The following is a 23,570-nucleotide window of genomic DNA, read 5'->3' as shown; positions in this document are numbered from 1 at the left end:
TCGAATAGATTTTCCTTTTAAATAGAGAGCAAAATTATATCAACAATAATCGAGCATATCATTTATTAAACATTTATTAAACTATGAAAGAGAGCAATAATTGAGGTATTTGTGAAACATTTACTATGTGTAAGTGCCGAGGTAGATACAAAATAATTAGATGGGATATAAAGGCTACCTCACCTGGGATTCGGCCTAATCCTCATTTTACATATGAGGAAACTGTGGCCCAGAGATGATAAGTGACTAGGTCACAGCAACGGTAACAGAGCTGAGATTTGAACCCAGGTCTCCTGTGCTCCAGTGATAGGGATTGTCATCGTAATGGTATTTATTGAGTGCCTCCAGGCTGCCATATACTGAACTAAGCACTTTGGAGAGTACAATAGGAGCCGAAGACTCTTTCCTGGGCCATCACTGAATCAATCAAGCAATGGTAAACACTATAAGTTGTACTTGGAAGAATATAATGCAATACAATCATTGGTAGATTAGTTGGTAGACATGAGAGAGGAGAAGTATGGGGTAATGGATAGAACATGAGCCTGGGAGTCTGAAGGTCATGAGTGCTAATCCTGGCTCCGCCACTTGTCTGCTATGTGGCCTTGGGTAAGTCACTTCACTCCTCCATGCCTCAGTTACTCATCTGTTAAATGGGGATGAAAACTGTGAGCCTCATAAAGGGACTGTGTCCAACCCAATTTGTGTATATCCACCCCAGTGCTTAACACAGTGCCTGGCACATAGTAAGTGCTTAACTAATGCCATTATCATTATTACTTTTATTATTCATTCATTCATTCATTCAATAGTATTTATTGAGCGCTTACTATGTGCAGAGCACTGTACTAAGCACTTGGAATGTACAAATCGGCAACAGATAGAGACAGTGCCTGCCCATTGACGAGCTTATAGTCTAATCAGCTGAGATAGACAAAAACAATAGCAATAAATAGAATCAAGGGGATGAACATCTCATTAAAACAATAGCAATAAATAGAATCAAGGTGATGTACATCTCATTAACAAAATAAATAGGGTAATGAAAATATATACAATTGAGCAGTTGAGCACAGTGCTGAGGGGAGGGGAAGGGAGAGAGGGAGGAGCAGAGGGAAAGGAGGGAAAAGAGGGCTAAGCTGAGGAGAGGTGAAGGGGGGGTGGGAGGGAGCAGAGGGAGCAGAGGGTAAAGGGGAAGCTCAGTCTGGGAAGGCCTCTTGGAGGAGGTGAGCTCTAAGTAGAGTTTTGAAGAGGGGAAGAGAATTAGTTTGGCGGAGGTGAGGAAGGAGGGCATTCCGGGACAGCAGGAGGATGTGGCCCAGGCATCGACGGCAGGATAGGTCGATGGGGGATGATGAGGAGGTGGGCGGCAGAGGAGCGGAGCATGTTGGGTGGGGAGTAGAAAGAGAGAAGGGAGGAGAAGTAGGAGGGGGCAATGTGATGGAGAGCCTTGAAGCCTAGAGTGAGAAACTATTATTATTATTATTATTCGTACCCACAAACAGCTTACAGTCTAGATGGGGAGACAGACATTATGGTAAATTTGGGAATTTGGGATTAGGGAAATGACAAGGTACATAAGTGCATTCACTTCCATATCCAAATGAATCCTACTTTGCCATTTGAAAGGCTGGATTAATTACAGATATCAATCTTCCTCTTGGTGACTTAATGCCTTTATTCAGTTACATCCCAGTAAAAGAAAGGAAGATATTCACTGAGAGAGTGCTTAGCCCCAAGCCTCCACTGATACACTCAGCCCAAAGAATTTACCTAAATTCCTTCCAGATGGATTTTTTGGTTTTGCTTTGTTTTCTTTTCCAGCTGCTACAAACTGTTGCTATGGATGACAGGCTTACTCAAAACACCTCTTTCTTAGTTTGGACCCCAAAGGTGAAACCACTGAGATGTCTCATAAGCATACCTTATACAGCTGTGCAATCTCAGGATCTGGAGTTTGAAAGAAACCTGAATCAGAAACCAAAGTTATTTTGTGGCCATGAAAACCAATCCTATTTTTCTCTAATAGATGAGTTCTATGAGAAGCAACGTGGCTCAGTGGAAAGAGCACGGGCTTTGGAGTCAGAAGTCATGGGTTCAAATCTTGGCTCGGCCATTTGTCAGCTGTGTGACTTTGGGTAAGTCACTTAACTTCTCGGTACCTCAGTTACCTCATCTGTAAAATGGGGATGAAGACTGTGAGCCCCACGTGGGACAACCTAATTCCCTTGTATCTACCCCAGCGCTTAGAACAGTGCTCGGCACATAGTAAGCGCTTAACAAATACCAACATTATTATTATTATTACTCTCCATTGTGAAGTGGTTTAGGAACTGTGGAGGAGAAAGAAACCACTCTTATGCCCAATCTCTTCCCAATTAATTTTGGATTAGAAAGAAGCGGCCATTGCGAGGATAGAAGCCACATGTCCTGCTGCCTCCTCTGCTCTTTGACAGAGTGGATCTCTCCGGTACATGGAAAAAAGATCAACTGGGGGACAGAGCAATAGGAATCAGCACTGGAGAGAATCTCCAGGAATGTGTGTCTGCCCCACTGCCCCAAACACAGGCCAGCCATGGTGTTAAATGGTGTCCCTTGATTGTGCACACAAGGATAATAATAATAATATTTGTTAAGCACTTATTATATGACAAACACTGAACTAAGCACTGCAGTGGATACAAGATAATCGGGTCCCACATAGGGCTCAAAGAAGGAGAACAGATATTGAATCCCCACTTTTGCAGATAAGGGAACTAAGGCACAGAGAAGTTAAAAATGACTTTCCCAAGGTCACTCAGCAGGTAAGGGGCAGAGCTAGGATTAGAACCCAGGTCTCCTGACTCCCAGGCCCACCCCTTGATTTCTTATGCTGAACACGAGAGGGACAGATATTAATTCTACTTTCTCTAATGAAGTCCTTATGATATCCCTATTAGTCCTTCCAGTCATCTCATGTACATGGGGCAGAAATTATTATTGTCATCATTATTATCATTTTTCATTATTATTAATTTTGTTAAATCACCCTTGGGCCTCATTAACATAGATAGCTGTGTATCCATGACAGAAAGTAAAAGGGACCAAAGTTTTACTACCCTAAAAATATCTTAGTTGTAAGGTACCCACAAGAACCTGAGTTGTAATATAAGGCCTCGAGGAGAAAATTAAGCAATTTGAGTAGACTAAAATGAATAAATTGCAGGTGAAGAATTTAGAGTTCTTCCCCCTGGGAGGGCAGAGAAAGCACAGTGCTTTCCAGTGAGGGAGTGCTCAGTCTGCAGGGAAACAGTTTGGCCTAGTGGATTGAGCATGGGCCTGGGAGTCAAAAGGATTTGGCTTCTAATCCCAGCTCTGCCACTTCTCTGCTGTGTGACCTTGGGCAAGTCACTTCACCTCCTCAGTTTCCTCATCTGAAAATGGGAATTGAGACTGTGAGCCCCATGTGGGACAGGGACTGTGTCCAACCCGATATTCCCATATCTGCTTAGTACAGTGCCTGGTACATAGTAAGCACCTAATACCACTAATATCATTATTAATACATCCTGTTAACTGGCTGGTCAACTAACTTTATTCTTGAATAATTAGCTGTGATCTCAATTTTTTTTACTTGTTAAACAGACTCTTCCATCTTCCTCCATTTAAAAACCACCAGATGTCTAGATCTTGCTTCTCCATTGTGTACTGTGGAGCAGGTGATGTTCAGAATGACTCCAAGGACCTGCAGAATCCAGGTAGCCCATCATTCACTGGGCTTCCGCTGCTAAGATTCAGCCAGGAATGGGTTGTAAGGAAAGGGACAAAATTCAGAAAAGCCTCTTTTCCACGGTGCTCCAAGCTAGGAAGGTTATGATATAGGTCTCCCTTATTCACTGAGAAACCACCTGAGGATGTACATCGCTCTAACTGTCTAGATGTTAAAACCTTGCATTTGAAAGTCCAAATAGCTAGATATATGTTAACATTACCACACACTAATTTCACTCAAAATGTCCTCAGCTGTTAGTAGCTTTGATTTTTGTCTTTCAATTCTACTCTACAAGTAAAAAATAAATTAATATAGCCACTTACTTTCTTAAAAGAGGAATTTCGCCTATCACTTCTAATCAGATTCACTAGATAGCAGTTCGACTCTCGACTTCATTTGCCTGCAGAGACCTAGCCAGGAAATGGAGAGGAGAATATTCTTCTCTCAAATCTTTCAGGCTGATAGATTTTCCATGTCAGATGAGGGTGTTGGAGTGACAAGGAAATACTCGCTGTCTTTAATCATGCCAAGTCCAGAATGAGTTAACTCTTGCTGCTGGGAGGATTCACCCCTAAAGGAGTTTATATGGATAATGAAGATGTTTTTATATTGGATTGAAGATCACTTGGGGACAAACTCCTTGGCTCCTAGCACGGTCCCGACACTCAGGCGACTCACAGATTGGATCATTAACTTGCCTTTCAGGTCTCCTGGGCTCAGTCTTCTGTGATGGAAGTGGTGCAGATTCCTCTTCTTTTTAACTTTGGAACCAGCCAACCCCGACCTTTAAGGAAGAGCAAATGTCACTGTGTCTTCGTTTGTGTTAAAATGAATATATAATCACTAATATATGAGGAATGAATTCAGTTTAGCAGATCATGAAAATCCACTCTAATTTAGAAGGTGCGTGAATAAATCAGAATTCAGTATTATCATGTACTAATATACGATAGGAACCAGTCATTAATATATAATCACTATTAAAAACTGAAATGCATTTTTCAGAGAAGCAGAGAAGAAGTGATGCATCCTGTAGAGAAGCAGTGTGGTCTAGTAGAAAGAGCAGAGACCTGAGAGTTGGAAGATCTGGATTCTTATCCTGGCTCCGCCACTCACCTGTTGTGTGGCCTTGAACAAGTCACTTAACTTCCCCGTTCCTCAGTTACTTCATATGTAAAATAGAGATTGAGACTGTGAGCCCTATGTGGGACAGGGACTGTGTCTAACTCAATTATCTTGATTCAACCCCTGGGCTTAGTACAGTGCTTGACACATAGTAAGCACTTAATAAATATCATACTTTTTTAATGTGAGCAGTAGAGCTTGGACATGAGTTCGGGCTTAAGAAATAGAGTGATGCGCTCGAAAATCTGTACATAAGTGCTCTTGGACATTGTGAATTCAGAAGTGTTCAGGTAGTGGAGAACTGCTGAGATGACAGATGGGGTGATTAACCGGAGAAGAATAGCAATTAACAGAGAAGGTCTCTTTGGAGGAGATGTGATTATAAGAGGGTTTAGAACCTGAGAAGGATGAGGAAGATGATCATTTCCATTTGAAGTGGGAGGGAGTTCCAGGCAGAGGGAAGGGCAGGGGGAAAGCGTTAAGTATGGAAGACAAGACCAGCCTTGTTCCTCAGGCTGAAAATCAGGGGGTCAACCCGGTAATAGATTGGGTATAAACCACTGTGATTACTTTCTCTTGCTCCATGGAATACTGGCAGCTAGGCTGGATGTGAGTTGGTTAGCCTGAGAGGAGTGAAGAGTACGAACTGTGGTGTAGTGGGAGAAGAGTGGATAAGTAGGAAGAAGAGAATTAATTTAGTGGCTTAAAATCCATGATTTGGGAGTTTCTGGGTGATGGAGAGGGGAGTGTGTAGGCACTAGAAGTTTAAACAGTGGGGATAAAGGCAGAATGGCATTTTTGAAAATTCTCTTTTGGCAACAGAATGACATACAGAATGAGGGGGTGAAATTAAGTAGTTCAACTGATCATCATCATCTTTGAAATTTATTGAGTGCTTACTATGTACAGAGCACTGTATTATATATTTGGGAGAGTACAGTATAACAGAGTTGGTAGACATGTGCCCTGCCTACAATGAGCTTACACTCCGGAAGGAGAGAGAGACATTAATCTAAATGTTACCCATTTACAATAAACCCTGTTATCAACACTAATGCATGATGCTGTCATGCAAACTGTTCAAAATTCCAGAACCACTCTGTTTTTGGAGGGAAAAAAATCCTCTTTTGAAGCTTAGGAGGAAAAGGGCAACACAGATTCCCCAGTAATCAAATTGAATTATATCATCTCCTGGGATCTCCTGAGGAATAAATTCAGTTTAGCAGATCGTAAAATCCATTCTAATTTAGAAGGTGCATGAATAAATGAGGATTCAACACAAGGAAATGGACCTTGCCCTACCTTCCTATCCCCAGGGATGTAATTTAGAATGTGCTGGTCTCTAAGGTTATAGCTGAGTGTCAGTTCACTTATTTTCATGTTTTGGTCTATGCCCATGGTTGCATTTGCGTAATAATAATAATTATGGTATTTGATAAGCACTTACTACCTGCCAAGCACTGTTCTAAGCTCTGGGATAAATAAAAGGTATTCAAGTTGTCCCACGTGGAACTCACAGTCTTAATCCCCATTTTACAGATGAGGTAACTGAGGCCTAAAGAAGTGAAGTGACAGGCGCAATGTCACATGGCGGCAGAGGTGAGATTAGAACCCACGTCATCCGTCTTCCAAGCCCAGGCTCTTTCCACTAAACCACACTACGTCACAGTTGTGTTCATGTGTGTGATCAGAGGTGCGAGTGGTCTCTAGATATGTAAGTGGGTCTCTGTATGAGAGTGGGTGGGTGACAGAGAAAGACACTGATGGAGAAGATGGCAGTAATAGTATAAAGCAGCCTTAAGTGGAAGGGATTAATAAGGCTATTCAATTTGCTGGTAAAGCAAAATGTAATATGGAATATTTTATTCATATAGACCCCGGGCCTGAGAGTAAGAAGGATCTGGATTCTATTCCCTTGTTTGCTGTGTAACCTTGGGCAAGTCATTTCACTTCTCTGTGCCTCAGTTATCTCATCTGTAAAATAGGGATGAAGACTGTGATACCCAAATGGGACAGGGACTGTGTCAAAACTGATTACCTTGTATCTCCCCCAGTGCTTAGAACAGTGATTGTCACATGGTAAGCGCTTAACAAATACTATAATTATTATTATTATTATTTTTACCCAGACTATGTTCCAGGAAAAGGGACTGTGTTCAGTCTGATTATTGCATCCACCCCAGTGCTTAGTACAGTGCCTACCCCATAGTAAGTGCTTAACAAATACCATTTATAAAGTAACAATAATATATACAAGATGGGAATCAGTTGGTATGTTTGGCTAGAAAATAGTTCTTCCATCCTGAAGAATCAAATTTTAAGCGAGGGTGCTTTCGACATCTCAGTGAAATCCAATACTTTTTAAGGAACACATTCTTGCTCTCAGTGTTTCTCAACCAAGTGAAGGGAAGTGTTATGGCAGTTATCCAGATAATTAAGACCACCCAGCTACTCTTGAAGAAGAAAATTACCCGGGCCCTTGAATCACCTTGGATGAAATTTGATGGTTGCTGATCTTTTTATTTCGCCTTCACCATTTTATTTCAAATCCTTCACCACGAGTCACTCGTCACAACAGAATGCATGGCACTGGGATTGGCTTTCCTGAAACTCCCTTTCTAAAAGGCTTTTGAATCAGAGGAAAACGATATTCATTTGGAAAAACATTTTCTCTGTAACAGTTTCTTGACAGCACTTTTAACATCTTTATTCCTCAGGCTGTAGATAATGGGGTTAAACATGGGAAAGACTACAGTATAAAACACAGCAACAACTTTATCTGTGTCCAGGGAATAGCTAGTAATAGGGCGCAAATACATGAACAGAAGGGACCCGTAGAATAAAGTGATGGCTACTAGGTGGGAAACACAGGTGGACAAGGTTTTGCTTCTTGCTCCCGAAGACTTGATATTCAAGGCAGTGATGAGAATAGATACGTATGATATGAAGATGATCATAAAAGTGCTGGTTTGGATAAAGCCACACAAAAGAAAAAGCAAGAGCTCATTTAAGTGGGTGTCAGCACAGGACAGTGCTAACAATGGGGGAATATCACAGAAAAAATGATTTATCAGATTGGAGCCACAGAATGGCAACCTGAACGTGAGACAAACGTGCACAATTGAGGTGATGCTCCCACTTGCGTATGCCCCAACTATAAAACCAACGCAGACCCTCCGAGACATGAGTGTTGAGTAAAGCAACGGGTTGCTAATAGCCACATAGCGATCGTATGCCATTGCAGCCAGAATAAGGCATTCGGCGTCCGCAAAACAACTGAAGAAATACATCTGTAGTGCACAGCCATACAAAGAGATGCTTCTCTTGGCTGCTAAGAGGTTCACCAGCATTTTGGGAGCAATGGCTGTTGAATAACTGATGTCCAGGAAAGACAAATTACTGAGAAAATAGTACATGGGGGTTTGAAGACTTGAGCTGGTATTGACCAAAATCATTATTCCAATATTCCCTGCCAAAGTTAATACATAAACCCCAAGAAACACCAGAAAAAGGGTAACTCTGAGAGGTTGATAATCTGTGAATCCTACAAAGATGAACTCAGTCATCCAGGTAAAATTCCTCTCAGCCATCATCTTGATTTGGATGTCCTTTATGCTCGGGTCAAACGGTCGATGAATTGTGGAAGTGAGTTACCTTCCTTGTGGGAATGGGTGGTGTTACAAAATCCTTGACACTTCAATAAATGTCATTTGCCACTTTTATTTCTTTTTAAAGGAGGGTGTTGTTAGAAGATTCCAAGTTGGGGAACTCGGAGCACTGAAGGATTAATGAAAGCAGGTGTTGGATAATCTGGATTTCTTTCAGGGAAACAACATTCTATGGGATATATGGAAAAATATTTCACAGATCAATAAACACACACACACATCTTTGTTTATTAAGAAAATGTTCCTCTACCTGATTGGTCAAATCACTTCACTTCTTTGTGCCTCAGTTACTTTATCTGTAAAATGGGGATTAGGACTGTGAGCCCCATATGGAACAGGAACTGTGTCCAACCCAATTTGCTTGTATCCACCCCAGTGCTTAGTAAAATGCCTGGCACATAGTAAACACAACAAAGACCACAATTATTATTATTATTATTTAGGAATGGATTGAATCTTGAACCATTCAGAATTTGCCATTGCACTAGATTGGAAACTCCTTTGGGCAAGGATCGTATCTAACAACTTGCTTGTAATGTACTCTCTCAACTGCTTAGGATAGTGCTATGCACACAATAAGTGCTCAATAAATATCACTGATTGATTATGATCACTCATTCCATGTCTGAACAGTGAAGTTACCCACATTGGCTTGCTTGTGAAGTATGGAAGGCTGAGTTTATATTATACAGTGCTGGAAAGAGAAATGGAGAATGTATGACCTCTCAAGAGCTCTCTAATCTTGTAATTCCAATCTTAGAATTCCACTTTGACCTGTACTACAGCTAATAATGCAAATCTGGGTCCCCAAAACCTCTATTTCCAAACAAAACCATAGTTTTCCCAAAATTATCAAAATATTTCCCTCCACTTTCCTTTTCCTTTTGTCCATTCAAAAACAATCAAAGCTCAATCTTGGTGAGGATCACACTTTGTACGGAGAAACAAACTAGTGCATATCGATGCAGACAGTCTAGATTTCAACACACCTCAGGGGAAAAGTATTTGGTATTATTTTATTGATTCACTGAAGGGAGAGGACTTTAACTGTTCTATTGGCCAATTCATTGGTTCTTGTCCTGTAAATGATGAAATCAGCCCAAAAACTCTGCCCCATCTTCTAACTCAGAAGCCCAACCTGCCCTGTGGATACAAGGCATGGCCACGTCTAACAACTGACTTCAATTGTCACTACCAAGTGACTGGCTTATAGACCCTGAGAGCAACACAGAAGAGCTTAAAATATAGTGGGCTAAAAGATGGTTTGGTATTTATAACATCAGTTTGCATGGACTTGTCTAAATTATTGTTATCATCATCATAGATTTGTTCAACACTTACTTTGTGGCAAGCATGTTCAAAGTGCTGTGGTAGATACAAGCTAATCAATTCCAAATGATTTAAAATAGAGATTACCTTTAATGAAACAGAAATATAATTACATTTTTACAGAAAAATCACTCCTCCTCATGGCCAAAGAGCATGCTATTCACTATTTCACCTAATCCTATATGACATCTTGCTGTTAAAGAAAAAGGTGCAGATAACGTAAAATATATGGAGCATTGTTTTTAAGTTGCATTTCTTAAACCTCTCCAGCATAACCAATTTCCAAAAGAGTCAAAAATATCCCAAACTCCATGTGGCATTTGGAGCCAGAAGAGAATGTCTGTGTCCCTTCTTCTTTAAATTAAGAAGGTCAGTCTCTGTTCCGTTAAATACACATATGTATAGGAGAGAGGATTCATAGAAAAAGCTCTCTTGTCCTTTGAGGTTGCAAAGAAGATTTTTGATCCCCAATAAGAACAGCCCTTCAACCACTGAAAACCAATTTGATTTCAGAGAGAGCTTTCCAGTCTGGTCACCAGTTATTTCTAAACAAGGAAGGCATCATAATTAAAATTACAATCATGTATACAGTGAAAAACAACAGAAGACAAGCATGCCGTTTCTAGTCATAGCCTTGGCGAATCAATTTATATGTTCTTAGTTCTTGAGTCTGCTAAGTTATAGAAGTAAAACAACAAAAACTACCACCCACAGTCTTCCCAAATGCATTTTGACTGTGTTCAATGCTTCCTCTCTCGACATCTTGAAACCTAGTACTTACATACAGATGGAGGGGGCATTTCTTCCTTAGTTTCCCAAAGCTGCTATTGTGAGGGGTGAGGAGGTTTTTAATCTTGTGTTTGATGACATATGGGACCTGATCTCTGAAGCATTTCATCCTCAGGAGAGCAGAGGCATTGTAATTAATCTTAGTGAATAATGGTTGATTTCATATTTGTGTGTTGAAATTTATTTAATTGAAGCAGCATGGCACGGTGGAGAGAGGATGGGCTTGGGAGCCAGAGGTCATGGGTTCTAATCCCGGCTCCGCCACTTGTCAGCTGTGTGACTTTGGGCAAGTCACTTAACTTCTCTGTGCCTCAGTTACCTCAACTGTAAAATAGGAGTTAAGACTGTGAGCCCCACGTGGGACAACCCGAATACCTTGTATCTACCCCAGCACTTAGGACAGTGCTTGGCACATAGTAATCACTAACAAATGCCATTATTATTATTATTATTATGAGAAAGCAACTCAGTCGGCACAGGGTGTACAGGAAGTTGAATGAGCTTTTTTCCTATTGAGATTTCCCTTTGGACATGATTAAAGTGGGTCTGACAGGAAGCACTGGAGCAGGAGTTTGGGGAAGGAAGTCAGAGGGGAAATACCATTTTTCATTTTAGTGGGCCGAACAAGATAATCAGGTTGTCCCACTTGGGGCTTCCAGTCTTAATCCCCATTTTACAGATGAGGTAACTCAGGCCCAGAGAAGTCAAGTGACTTGCCCAAAGTCACACGACTGACAAGTGGCAGAGTCGGGATTAGAACCCATGACCTCTGAATCCCAGACCCATGCTCTTTCCACTAAGCCACGCTGCTTCTCAACCATTCAGTTGTGTGATTTTTCTCCCAGTTTAGTTCTTAGTTGATTATATCATAATTATCATAACAATAATGTCATTTATTATATGATTACTGTATGCCAGAGCACCTCGGCAGATATAAGATAATCAGGAAGAACTGCCTCTACCTATTTTAGGCTCACAAATCTAAATACAGAGGATAGATATCAATGTACAGATGATGAAGCTAAATTACCGAGAGGTTTACTGATTGCCCAAGGTCTCACATAGAGACCAGGCAGAGAAGCCTAGTGGAAAGAGTACAGGCCTGGGAGTCATTCTTTCATTCTTCAATCCTATTTATGGAGCGCTTATTGTGTGCAGAGCACTGTACTAAGCATTTGGAAAGTACATTGCAGAAATAAAGAGAGATAATCCCTGCCTGAAATGGGTTTACAGTCTAGAGTCAGAGGATCTGGTTTCTAATCCCAGCCCTGCCATGTACCTTCTGTGTGATCTTAGAAAGCTCACTTCACTTCTCCATGTCTCAGTGTCCTCATCTGCAAAACGGGAATTCAGTATCTTTATTCCCTCCCACTCAGACTGTGAGCCCCATGTACGACCTGATGTTACTGTACTGCTACCCTACTGCTTAATACAGTGCTTGGCACAGAATGTTTAACAAAGAACACAAATATTATTCTTATCATTATAATTGTTACCGGTTGAATTACTGGGACTAGGATCTAGGTCTCTTGACATTCTGACCCATGTTCTTTCCAATATTAAATATTGTAATGATAGATTGATTTATTCATGACATGATATACATCTAAAGATCCTTACAGAAAAGAAATTTGCCCTGGATAGTTAAAATTTTCCTTGTCTCCTTGCTGCATACATGTGGTCCTCTTGAAATTATTATTGTTTAGAAACAATCCCATGTTAATGGAACGTAGGGATACGGATTACTTTTATATAGCCGTCCAAGCATAATAATAATAATAATAATGTTGGCATTTGTTAAGCACTTACTATGTGCAGAGCACTGTTCTAAGTGCTAGGGTAGAAACAGGGTAGTCAGGTTGTCCCACGTGAGGATCACAGTTAATCCCCATTTTACAGATGAGGTAACTGAGGCACAGAGAGGTTTAAGTGACTTGCCCACAGTCACAAAGCTGACAAGTGGCAGAGATGAAATTCGAACCCATGACCTCTGATTCCCAAGCCCGGGCTCTTTCCACTGAGCCACGCCGCTCTCTGTAGTTGGGTGTGGACTAAAAAGGTGAGTGAAAATAGTCCATTCCACATGGTGTGCTTGGAAAGTTGTCCTCTGCAGTGTGGTGCCATTTGCCAATTTTAGCACCTTTTTGTGGTCCCTCAGACTTACTGACTGTCCATAGTTCCATGCTGTCTCTGTGAAGCAGTTCACAATCACCAGCATATCTTCTTCCAGGCTTTCCTTAAGTTTTAAAAGTTCCTGTAGTATTACTTCAAATGATTTGACCACGTATGAAGTCTGGAGTTGGAGGTTTCCCAGTGGATCAGAAGACTGTGTGAAAAACTTTCAGTTCTTGTCTCATCCTCAGGCCCAGCAGAATGAAACAGATTGCTTTACTCTCTCTGATGATTAGGAAAGGATCATAAACAGTAGTTCAAAATCCAGCTCAACTAATCACACTGCCGAGGAGCAGAGCTTAGATCTTCTGTTGTCCATTCAACTTAGTACTATAACTGTCAGGACCCAAGTGTGCTGATGGTACCGACTAGTTTTGTAAAGATTATATCTACAATATAGATGGTTTTGTGTTACATGTGCACTTGTGTTATCCGTTCAACTAATCATGCCATCTGCTTTTCTGTCTTTTATTCTGAAGCTCCATGGTGATCTGGAAACTACATGGTTTATTATATTTTTCAATAATCAGTCTAGGAAGATTCTGGCCATTTTCTATCCCTCCCTGCTAAACAGTTAAGTACCTTTTGTGTTGTTTGGTTTGTTTTTTTTTTTCATTTGCTTTCTTAATAGTATTTGTTAAGCACTTACTATGTGCCAGGCATTGTACTAAGCACTGTAGTAAGTACAAGCTAAGCAGGTTGGACACTGTCCCTGTCCAACATGGAGACCACAGTCTTAATCCCTATTTTACAGATGAGGTAACTGAGACCCCGAGAGGTTAAGTGACTTAACATTATTATAATAATAATAATAATAAAAAGAATTTCAAAGACCATAATAATTCACTAATAGCACTCACCTAAGGTCAGTTCTCTCTCTTTTCTGGGTTGGAAGTTATCACTTATATCATAAGGTTGAGAGCAAGTTTATGATCCTAAGCTCAGCTCACGATCCTTCTTTGCTAAATTACTCAAACCACCTACACAATCACAGGAATTCTCTTTCTCAAAATCAGTTTCTGTAAAGCTTCCTTCACCTCCTTGTTTCTCAAGCTGTAGATCAGGGGGTTTAACATGGGGATCACCACCGTGTAGAAGACTGACACCACACGATCTTCATTTAGTGAATAGCTGGAACTGGGCCGTAGATATGTAAAGATTAACGTCCCATAGAATATAGTGACCGCCGTCAGGTGGGAAGCACAGGTAGAGAAGGCTTTTTGTCTGCCCTCAGCAGAATGCATGCCTAAGATGGAGAAGAGGATATATGAATAAGAAGTCAGAACGATCAATAATGTGCCTAACATATTTAATCCTGCACACGTGAAAATGATATTTTCATTCACATGGGTGTCTGAGCAGGAGAGTTTGAGGAGTGGAGGGCTATCGCAGAAAAAATGTTGGATGACATTAGAGTCACAGAAAGACAGGCTACTTATATAACTTGTGTGAATCACTGAATTCAAGAAGCCTGCAATATATGCCCCAATGATCATTTTAAGGCAGATTGCCCTGGACATGATAACCGTATAGAGCAGAGGGTTGCAGATGGCGGCATAACGGTCATAGGCCATCAACCCAAAAAGGATACATTCGGTTGTGGCCAAGGCAATGAAAACATACATCTGCAGGAAGCACCCCACAAAAGAAATGGTCTTTCTCTCAGATACTAAATCCACCAGCATCTTTGGGGTGATCGTGGATGAATAGCAAACATCAGCAAAGGACAGGCTGAGGAGAAAAAAATACATGGGGGTATGGAGTCGTGAATCCACCCAGATCAGCACCATCATTCCTAAGTTCCCTAGCACGGTGACCACGTAGACAGCTAAAAACAGGATGAAAAGAATGAGCTGGAGCTCCTCGGAGTCCACAATCCCCAAGAAGATGAACTCAGTCACGGTTGTGCGATTTTGGTCAGGCATTTATTTATTCTTTAAGATGTTCACATCTGGCTATACGTGGGACACTTTTTTTGGATTCCCCATCAAACATTTAGAGAGGAGAAAAGAGGGTGAGTCATTTGAGGCAATATATCCACACACCGATGAAACCTAGGAGAAAAACAACTCAGTAAGTGACAAGGCAAAATCATGAAGAGTTCTAGAGGGAAGGTGTTAGGGCAGCTCATTGAGAAAGGAGGCAGACAGAATGGTTTCCAGTTTCAATTTGATAAGCATGCAAGATTATCACTCAACTAAGATCAGATACATTCAACTCATTTGTCAATTTAGAGTCTTCATTTGTGGGTTATCTGTACAGATTCTCAGCACTCATCAGCTGCAACCCTACCATCTGTCAGCATCTTCTCTTAGGAATGTACAAGCTGATCATGTTGGACACAGTCCAGATCCCATTTGAGGCTCACAATATCCATTTTACAAATGAGATAACTGAGGCATAGAGAAGTTAAGTGACTTGCCAGAGGCCACCTAGCAGACAAGCAGCAGAGGCAGAATCAGAATTCAGATCCTTCTGATTCCCAGGCCCATGCTCTATCCACTATGCCATGTTGCTTCACTTAAAAAACACCACCTTTCATTTTAATTATCATTAAAAAGCAGCAAGGCACAGTGAATAGGGCACGGGCTTGGGAGCCAAAAGGTCATGGGTTATAATCCCAGTTCCACCATTTGCCTGCTGTGTGACCTTGGGCAAGTCCCTACACTTCTCTAGGCTTCAGTTATCTCATCTGTAAAATGGGGATTGAGAATATGAGCCCCACCTGGGACAGAGACTGTGTCCAACCCGATTTGCTTGTACCCACTCCTGTGCTTAATACAGTGCCTGGCACAGAGTAAGCACTTAACAAATACCATAATTACCATTATTATTAGTTAAATATTCATCAGCTACAAGTTTTGTGGAGATTGGAGGGCTGTAGAAGGTAGCAAGGGGAAACTCATCACCCTAGGAACAGACCGTTTAAGAATCTCTTACCTTGTCTTATGCTGTCGAGTCATCGTGGAGCCCATAGTGTCCATGGACATGTCTCTACCAGAACATTCTGCCTCTATCTGCATTTGTTCTGGGTATGTACCCATAGAGTTTTCTTGGTAAAAATACAGCGATGTTTAACCATTGCCTTCTTCTGTGCAATAAGCCCAAGTCTCTACCCTCGCCTCTCTCCCATGTTGCTGCTGCCCAGCACAGGTTAGTTTGATTTGTAGCAGATTGTCTTCCACTCTCTAGCCACTGCCCAAGTTAGGAATGGTTTGCCTCTGCTTGACTCTCCCTCCCATAGCGGAGACTGATAGAGTATTGGAAATGCTACAGGTGCCATCCTGAGAGGGTCTTAGGAATCTCTAGTCATTTATTTCTATCAGATTGGTGTGGTACTGACTGGCTCAGCTAGCCCCATCTTGACAGATCCTCATCACTCTTCTCAGTTAGCAATTCTCCCCCAGTGAGAATTGCTTCTGGGTAATCTCAGCCCCTGACTGATTGACTGGTAGTACTATCTCCTACCCCAGTGTCCCAGACTATGCCAAGTGATGACACTCTTCCTTTTTCCATTTTCCCTTTTTCCTCTGTTCCTTCTCCCCTCCCCATCGCCCTGACTCCCTCCTTATGCTCTACCCCTCCCCACCCCGCAGCACTTGTGAATATATTTACATATTTATCATTCTATTTATTTTACTAATCATGTGTCTATATCTATAATTCTATTTCTTTATATTGATGCTACTGATCCCTGTCTGTTTCTTTGTTTTGTTTTGTTGTCTGTCTCCCCACTTCTAGACTGAGAGCCCATTGTTGGATAGGGATTGTCTCTATTTGTTGCCGAAGTATACTTTCCAAGAGCTTAGTACATACAGAAAGCACTCAATAAATACGATTGAATGAATGAATGAATGACACTCCAGAGGCAGCGACTAGGATATGCAAGCCATTCAAAATATGGTATCACAGTAGAGCCGTAGAGGGTTGACTACCATCGACTGACCGAATAATAAATAGCGATGTGGCTAAACCGCAATAGGTTACCTTCTGAGTCTGCTCTCTTTGTAACTTCATTAGGGTCTTCAGTAAATGAATAGTAAATGAAGATAATCCACTTATTCTCCACCATTGACTGTGAAATGGATCTAGGCATTTAAATAGGCATCTCAGGAAGACATTTAATTCCCTAGATTATCAAGCTTCCTAGGGGGACTGGATAGGACAGGGAGTTAAATAATTTGTTTTTCATTGAATTTCCAGGTCTGTTCTGGGATCCAATTTAGGAGTGTTCTTAATGGTCTCATAACTTTTGAGATTGGTTTCCCCAAATAATTTCAAGGCCGATGAAATACAGAAGCATAAGGATTGGGAGGTTCAAATCATTTAGTCAATCAGTGGTATTTATTGAGCCCTTACTGTGTGCTGAGCACTCTACTAAGCACTTGGGAGAGTACAATACAATAGAATTGGTAAATACGTTCCCTGCCCACTATGAGTTTACAGCCTAGAGAGGGAAACAGACATTAATACAGATATATAATTTACAAAATAACATTATGGTGCATTCTTCCAGGTTGATTCACAGATCACAACTTGGAGATGGAATATATTCAGCTCTAAGGGGTTGAGATAGGTTGTATCTAGTGGAGTTCCCATTCCTCTGTTGATAGCAAAGGTGGAACACACACTATCAATCAATTGTATTTATTGAGTGCTTACTATGTGATGAACACTGTACTAAGCTCTTGGGAGAGCACAATACAACAGAATTAGCAGACACTTTCCATGCCCACAATGAGTTTACAGTCTTAAGGGGGAGACAGATGTTAATGTGAATAGACAGACTAGTTATTTGGAACACACACTAGGTGTTCCAAATAACACCTAGGGGAAAGCAGTGTGGGAAGCAGCGTGGGAAGCAGCGTGGCTGGGAAGCAGCATGGCTCAGTGGAAAGAGCCTGGGCTTCGGAGTCAGAGGTCATTAGTTAGACTCCCGGCTCTGCCACTTGTCAGCTATGTGACTGTGGGCAAGTCACTTCACTTCTCTGGGCCTCAATTACCTCATCTGTAAAATGGGGATTAACTGTGAGCCTCACGTGGGACAACCTGATTCCCCTGTTTCTCCCCCAGCACTTAGAACAGTGCTCTGCACATAGTAAGCGCTTAACAAATACCAACATTATTATTCCAAACATCAGGAGTAGATATCAGTAGTTAACTTCAAGAGAGGAACCATCTTGGCTAGGGAAAGATAGGGAGAGAGAGAGTTCTTTAAAGATTTGCACATCTGCATCCTCCCACTAGCTGTTCATAAACTCCCTTCTCTGGTCTCTGAGATCAGCAATACTGTGGAATCCTACCCTCACCGACCATCAGATCACTCAGTCAGGTTTAGACCCAGAACTTTTTCACAAAGAAAAAAATTCTCAATCCTTGTCAGAACTCTACAGAAACCCTCACTTTCTAGCCAAGTTGACAAGCAGGTGGTCCCCTTAAATATGGATACAATCTGAAAATGCTTTCCCAAAAGGCAGGCAGTAGACACAGAAAACTTAGAGCTGCAGCCCTGCCCGTCTATTTACTTGTTGCATCTGTGCTCCAGAAGGAATGTGATGGAGTGTCAGTGGCCCTAGGCAAGCTATTAGAACTCCTCTGTATGGGTTCTTAGTCCTGAAGTCCAAAGATTGCGGCTCATCCATCGTCCTCTAAGGTAGACTCCATTCATTCATTGGTTCAATTGTATTTATTGAGCACTCACTGCAGAACACTGTACTAAGCACTAGACTTAGACTAAGACTAAGACTCCACCATGACCAGAGTGGAATGACAGAGCAAAAATGAATTTCTAATTCCTTTAGAAATGTTCTTTGCCTCTAAATCAGTGACTTTCAACACCCTGCAGAATCTCTGATGTGACACTAGCATTTACTGGGAGGTCATCGAGATTACCGGCATTTACTGCCTCAATCTCTTTGCCTTTCTGCTTTCCTAACTAATCTCCCTCAAAGACCAATAAGCTCAGATTTCTCATTAATATGATTATCAGTTAAGAATGGTCTTTTTATTTGGATCTCACATTTTGTAGATGTTAAATATTTGTTTTAAATTTATATCAATTCGACAAATGGCCCCCAATCTGTCATTCTCAGCCTCTCCTGGCATCTCTACTGCTCTTCCCTCAGTCTTTTCTCGGTGAGGGGCTTCCTAATAATAATTGCGGTATTTGTTAACTGCTTAATAAAAATAATGATGGTATTTGTTAAGCATTTAGTAGGTGCCAGGCACTGTACTAAATGCTGGGGTGGATACAAGCAAATTGAGTTGGACTCAGTCCCTGTCCCATGTGGGGCTCACAGTCTCAATATTATATGCCAAGACCTGAAGTTGTTGTCATCTTATTCCGTCGAGTCATGTCCAAACCATAGCAACTTCATAAACACATCTGTCCCAGAACACCCCACTTCCATCTGCAATCGTTCTGGTAGCATATCCATAGGGTTTTCTTCATAAAAATACAGAAACGGTTTGCCATTAAGCACTGGGGTAGATACGAGATAATCAGGTTCCACAGTCTAAGTAGAAGGGAGAGCAGGCATTGAATCCCCTCTTTGCAGATGAGGGAACTGAGGCACAAAGAAGTTAAGTGACTTGCTCAAGGTCACACAGCAGGAAAGTGGGGGAGATGGGATTAGAACCCAGATCCTCTGACTCCCAGACCCGTGCTCCTGCCGCTAGGCCGAAGTGATTCTCCATCTTCATGCCATTGCAGAAAGGTTGTTATTGTTGGAATCTTATGAGGAGTTCATAGGAAATTTTAATCACTAGTATCAGGGCTGTATTTATACAGTCGAGAAATTTAATGCTAAATGTGACACTGTTCAAGGGAGTAGCTTGAGGGGAAAAATGGTTAGAGAAGCATTTCTGACAGAGAAGCACATCTGTACATTTCAGTTCTTAAAATAATCAGTTCTATCTTTGCTACCTCATGCGGGTAGCCAATCAAGGAAATGTTCCAGGCTGTAATGTTCAGTGAGCCAAATTTTCCCCAAAGGCTTAGTCCTTCCTTGGGATTTGCTGAAACTCTAACTGAGGCACAGTAACTCTTTAAGGAAACTGGAACGTTTTAAATGCATAAACGTTGCAGGACTAAAGTTCAGTGGCAACTCATGGTGACAGTTTTAGTATTCTTGTTTTACCTCACTTTTAACCGTTGGAGCTTTTCACCACTTTTAAAACTCAGGATGCTTTAGGAAAAAAAAATCAAAGGCGAATCCCTTTTTTGGTGTTTGGTTGATGGCATAGTGTATCACTGTTTTCTTCAAGCAGTGTAAATGATTCAAGAATGCATTATTGTGGACTGTCGAGATTGGATATATGCATCCACTTAGCTCAGTTGCCTGACTTGTTTCCACTGCTTTGAGTTCTACTTGAAATGTAATCTAAAGGAGGAATGTGTTACTAATTTTCAATCAACAAATGGTATTTATTGAGCGCTTACTGTGTGCAGAGCACTATGCTTTGCATCTATGTCATGTAAATTTGAGCAGTGGCCACCAGTGTCCTTTGGGTATCTAGGTGAGCACTCATATGAATCTAACTCTAGACTGTAGGTTCACCATGGGCAGGGAATGTGTCTGTTTCATCGTTATATTGTCTCTCAAAAGCTTAGTATAGTGCTCTGCTGAGCCCGTTGTTGGGCAGGGATTGTCTCTATCTGTTGCTGAATTGTACATTCCAAGCACTTAGTACAGCGCTCTGCACATAGTAAGTGCTCAATAAATTAGAGAAGAAGCGTGGCTCAGTGGAAAAGAGCATGGTCTTGGGAGTCAGAGGTCAAGGGTTCGAACCCAAGCTCTGCCACTTGTCAGCTGTGTGACTGTGGGCAAGTCACTTCACTTCTCTGTGCCTCAGTTACCTCATCTGTAAAATGGGGATTAAGACTATGAGCCTCATGTGGGACAACCTGATTATCCTGTATTATCCCAGCGCTTAGAACAGCGCTCTGCACATAATAACAGCTTAACAAATACCAACATTATTATTATTATATATGATTGAATGAATGAATGAATAAGTGCTCAATAAATATGATTGACTGACTGTAACTGAAGGCAGATTTGAACATTAAAGAAGATGACAGTAGTTTCCTTGGGGAATCCCGCCTCTGCCATTTGTCTGCTGTGTGACCTTAGGCAAGTCACTTCACTTCTCTGTGCCTCAGTTAACTCATCTGTAAAGTGGAGATTGAGACTGTGAGTCCCATGTGGGACAACCTGATTACCTGTATTTACCCCAGCTCTTAGAACAGTGTTTGGCACATAGTAAGCACTTAACAAATACCACAATTACTGTTATTATTATTATTATTATTATTCTCCATTCCAACCCCTCAATGTGCACTATGGTTGTTCCTTATTATTAATGAACTTCTAAAATAGTTCTGTCAGTGCAAACTTGGGTGGCTACTGTGCTCCCTCGAGAGATAAAGGACATCTCTTTTGTTTTGTTCTGGGGCACCATTATTTAAAATACTGTAGCGTGGCCTCGTGGAATGAGCCCAGGACTGGGAGTCAAAGATATAGGTTCTAATCCCGGCTCTACCACATGTCTGTTGTGTGATCTTGGGTATGTCACTTCACTCCTCTGTGCCTCAGTTACCTCATCTGTAAAATGGAGATTAATACTGTGAGCCCCATGTGGGACAGGGCGTAGGTCCAACCTGATTACCTTGTATCTCCCCCAGCACCTGGAACAATGCTTGTCACATAGTAAGCCCTTAACAAATTCCACAATTATCATTATTATTTTTTCTACCTCAGCTCTTAGTACAGAATTTAGCACATAGTAAGCACTTAACGTGACATTATTATTATTTTAAAATGTGGGCGTGGAATTTTTAAATGGACAAATTGTGTCTTTACAAAGTAGGAAAAAAAAGAACTAAGGGAGCTCCACCCCTTGAACTACAGACTGTGATTAGATGAAGAAGCAGAGAGAAAAGTTAAGACGCTGGGAGATTCAGGCCCCCCCCCCAAAAATTACCAAGGTAGAATAAAGATTTTATATTTTGTCCTTCAGAATTCACACTAGCTGTCTAAAATTGACTTTACAGATCCAGTAATGGGGAGAGCAGTTGCCTCAAAAAGGTGTTGCATTTTTCACTTTGAGAAGCTGCTCTTACAAAGCTGGAAATACCATAATCAACACAACAGAGCACAGTGAATCCTGGAAAGAGAAGTGGAAAGTGTGGGCAGTCGGTTGCATAGTGTAACTGCCTATAACTCACCTCTAGTGCTTCTCTAGTCCTACTCTCTGCTTAGAACAGTGCTTGGCACATAGTAAGTGCTTAACAAATGTCATCATCGTTGTTCCTAAATTCCACAGGGAGAATAATGGACAATGGTAGCTGAGCCACTGAAGAAGTCAATCTGCTCCCTCTAGAAATGTAAGCTCCTTGGGGGCAGAGATCTTATCTACCATTTCTATTGTTGGTACTTTCCCAAGTGTTTAGTTCAGTGCTCTGCATAAGATCAGCACTAAATAAATACCACTGATTGATTGAATGATTTGTCTTCCTAAAATAAGTGGGTAAGCTATGTTCAACTGTAAGGTAGAGAGTCTAGTGAAGGTACCTTAAATATAAAATATGCGAACTTGTGAAATAAAACAAATTACTGCAGAACCTAAGAACAATGCTAGCCAAACTGCATCGGAAAATAAAGATACCATGATTTTTCGGGAGTTCACAGTGCAGCACAGAGATCTGCCCTCGTTCTCAGAAATCTGATGTTAAACTGAAGAAGAATCTCCAGGGGAGAAAGTTCCATAGCCTCATCTTTCCCTGATGGGCTTGATCCTGATATTTTTTAAAGTATGCAGGTTACTCCTTTTCTAAAGTTTATTCTCATGCTCAGAGACTTTCAAGAGGATAACTGCTCTCGTTTTTGAAGGTCAAGATGCAGTTTAGGAACACTAAAACAAAAGCACATTTTAAAATAGCCAGCTAAACAAGATTTCCCTATTCCTTCTCCCCTCTCTCCTTGGTGCTAGAAGAAGTGGGAGAACTTGTGATGGAAAAAATAATGAAAAAGCTAATACCAATTTTGTGTAGGCTTTCACAGTATTTGTGTCTCCTTCTCCATGTGTGTTTCAGGTTCTTACCTCAGCTGAGGCTCCACGTGCCTTTCACTCCAAATCGTGTCAACATTAGTTCCAAAAGAGGATGAAAGATTTCACTTCTTTTTAATAAAGTGAATAGAAAGGAATGGCCAGTAAGGTGATTTATGGAGACATGAGGCGAAAGACAGACCGGAAAGTGAGTAAATGGGTGAGGTTTATTTTCCTCATTCTGAAACATGAAATTTTAAGAGGTGTCAGAGGCAGAGATGTCACCAAGGACCCTCTTCCCTCAAAAACTAGGAGGAGGCCCTCCCCACTCTAACTCTGAGGCCCAGCCTCTTTCCCGTAGGCCACACTGCAGAATCTGCAAATACTGTCAGGAAAAGTGTGAGAGAGAGTTTTTAGGATGTTCCAGTGTATCGGCTCTTAGTGTATGAAGCAGAGAAATAGAAATGTTAATCTGCATTATAGCATGTGCTGACCTATAATGTACAGTAATCATGAAGACTTCAAAAAAGAAAAAACACAATGACACACTGAGACTTCTGTGAATTCAAACTAGGTAGGTGACAAAGATTTCATACAACTGAAATGACAACTGGGGCCATAGGGAAGAACAAGATTCATCCCCCTGCTATTTTTATCTGATGCTTCCTGGGCATTGATAAACGACG

At 41.2% G+C, this 23,570-nt stretch overlaps 2 protein-coding genes across 2 annotated transcripts; both read right to left on the bottom strand.

Moving 5' to 3' along the window:
* Positions 1 to 7,527: 7,527 nt before the first annotated feature.
* On the bottom strand, positions 7,528 to 8,466 carry LOC103170098 (olfactory receptor 5AS1-like). Its single transcript, XM_007666606.1, has one exon. The coding sequence runs from the start codon at positions 8,464 to 8,466 to the stop codon at positions 7,528 to 7,530; it is 939 nt and encodes a 312-aa protein (XP_007664796.1).
* Positions 8,467 to 13,814: 5,348 nt separating this feature from the next.
* On the bottom strand, positions 13,815 to 14,759 carry LOC100084091 (olfactory receptor 5F1-like). Its single transcript, XM_029059091.1, has one exon. The coding sequence runs from the start codon at positions 14,757 to 14,759 to the stop codon at positions 13,815 to 13,817; it is 945 nt and encodes a 314-aa protein (XP_028914924.1).
* Between the last annotated feature and the right edge of the window lie 8,811 nt (positions 14,760 to 23,570).

This window comes from Ornithorhynchus anatinus, chromosome 3 (assembly GCF_004115215.2).
Source record: "Ornithorhynchus anatinus isolate Pmale09 chromosome 3, mOrnAna1.pri.v4, whole genome shotgun sequence".
Lineage (NCBI taxonomy): Eukaryota > Metazoa > Chordata > Mammalia > Monotremata > Ornithorhynchidae > Ornithorhynchus > Ornithorhynchus anatinus.
The sequence above is the reverse complement of the archived record's forward strand: the minus strand, read 5'-3'. Positions and strand labels throughout refer to the sequence as shown.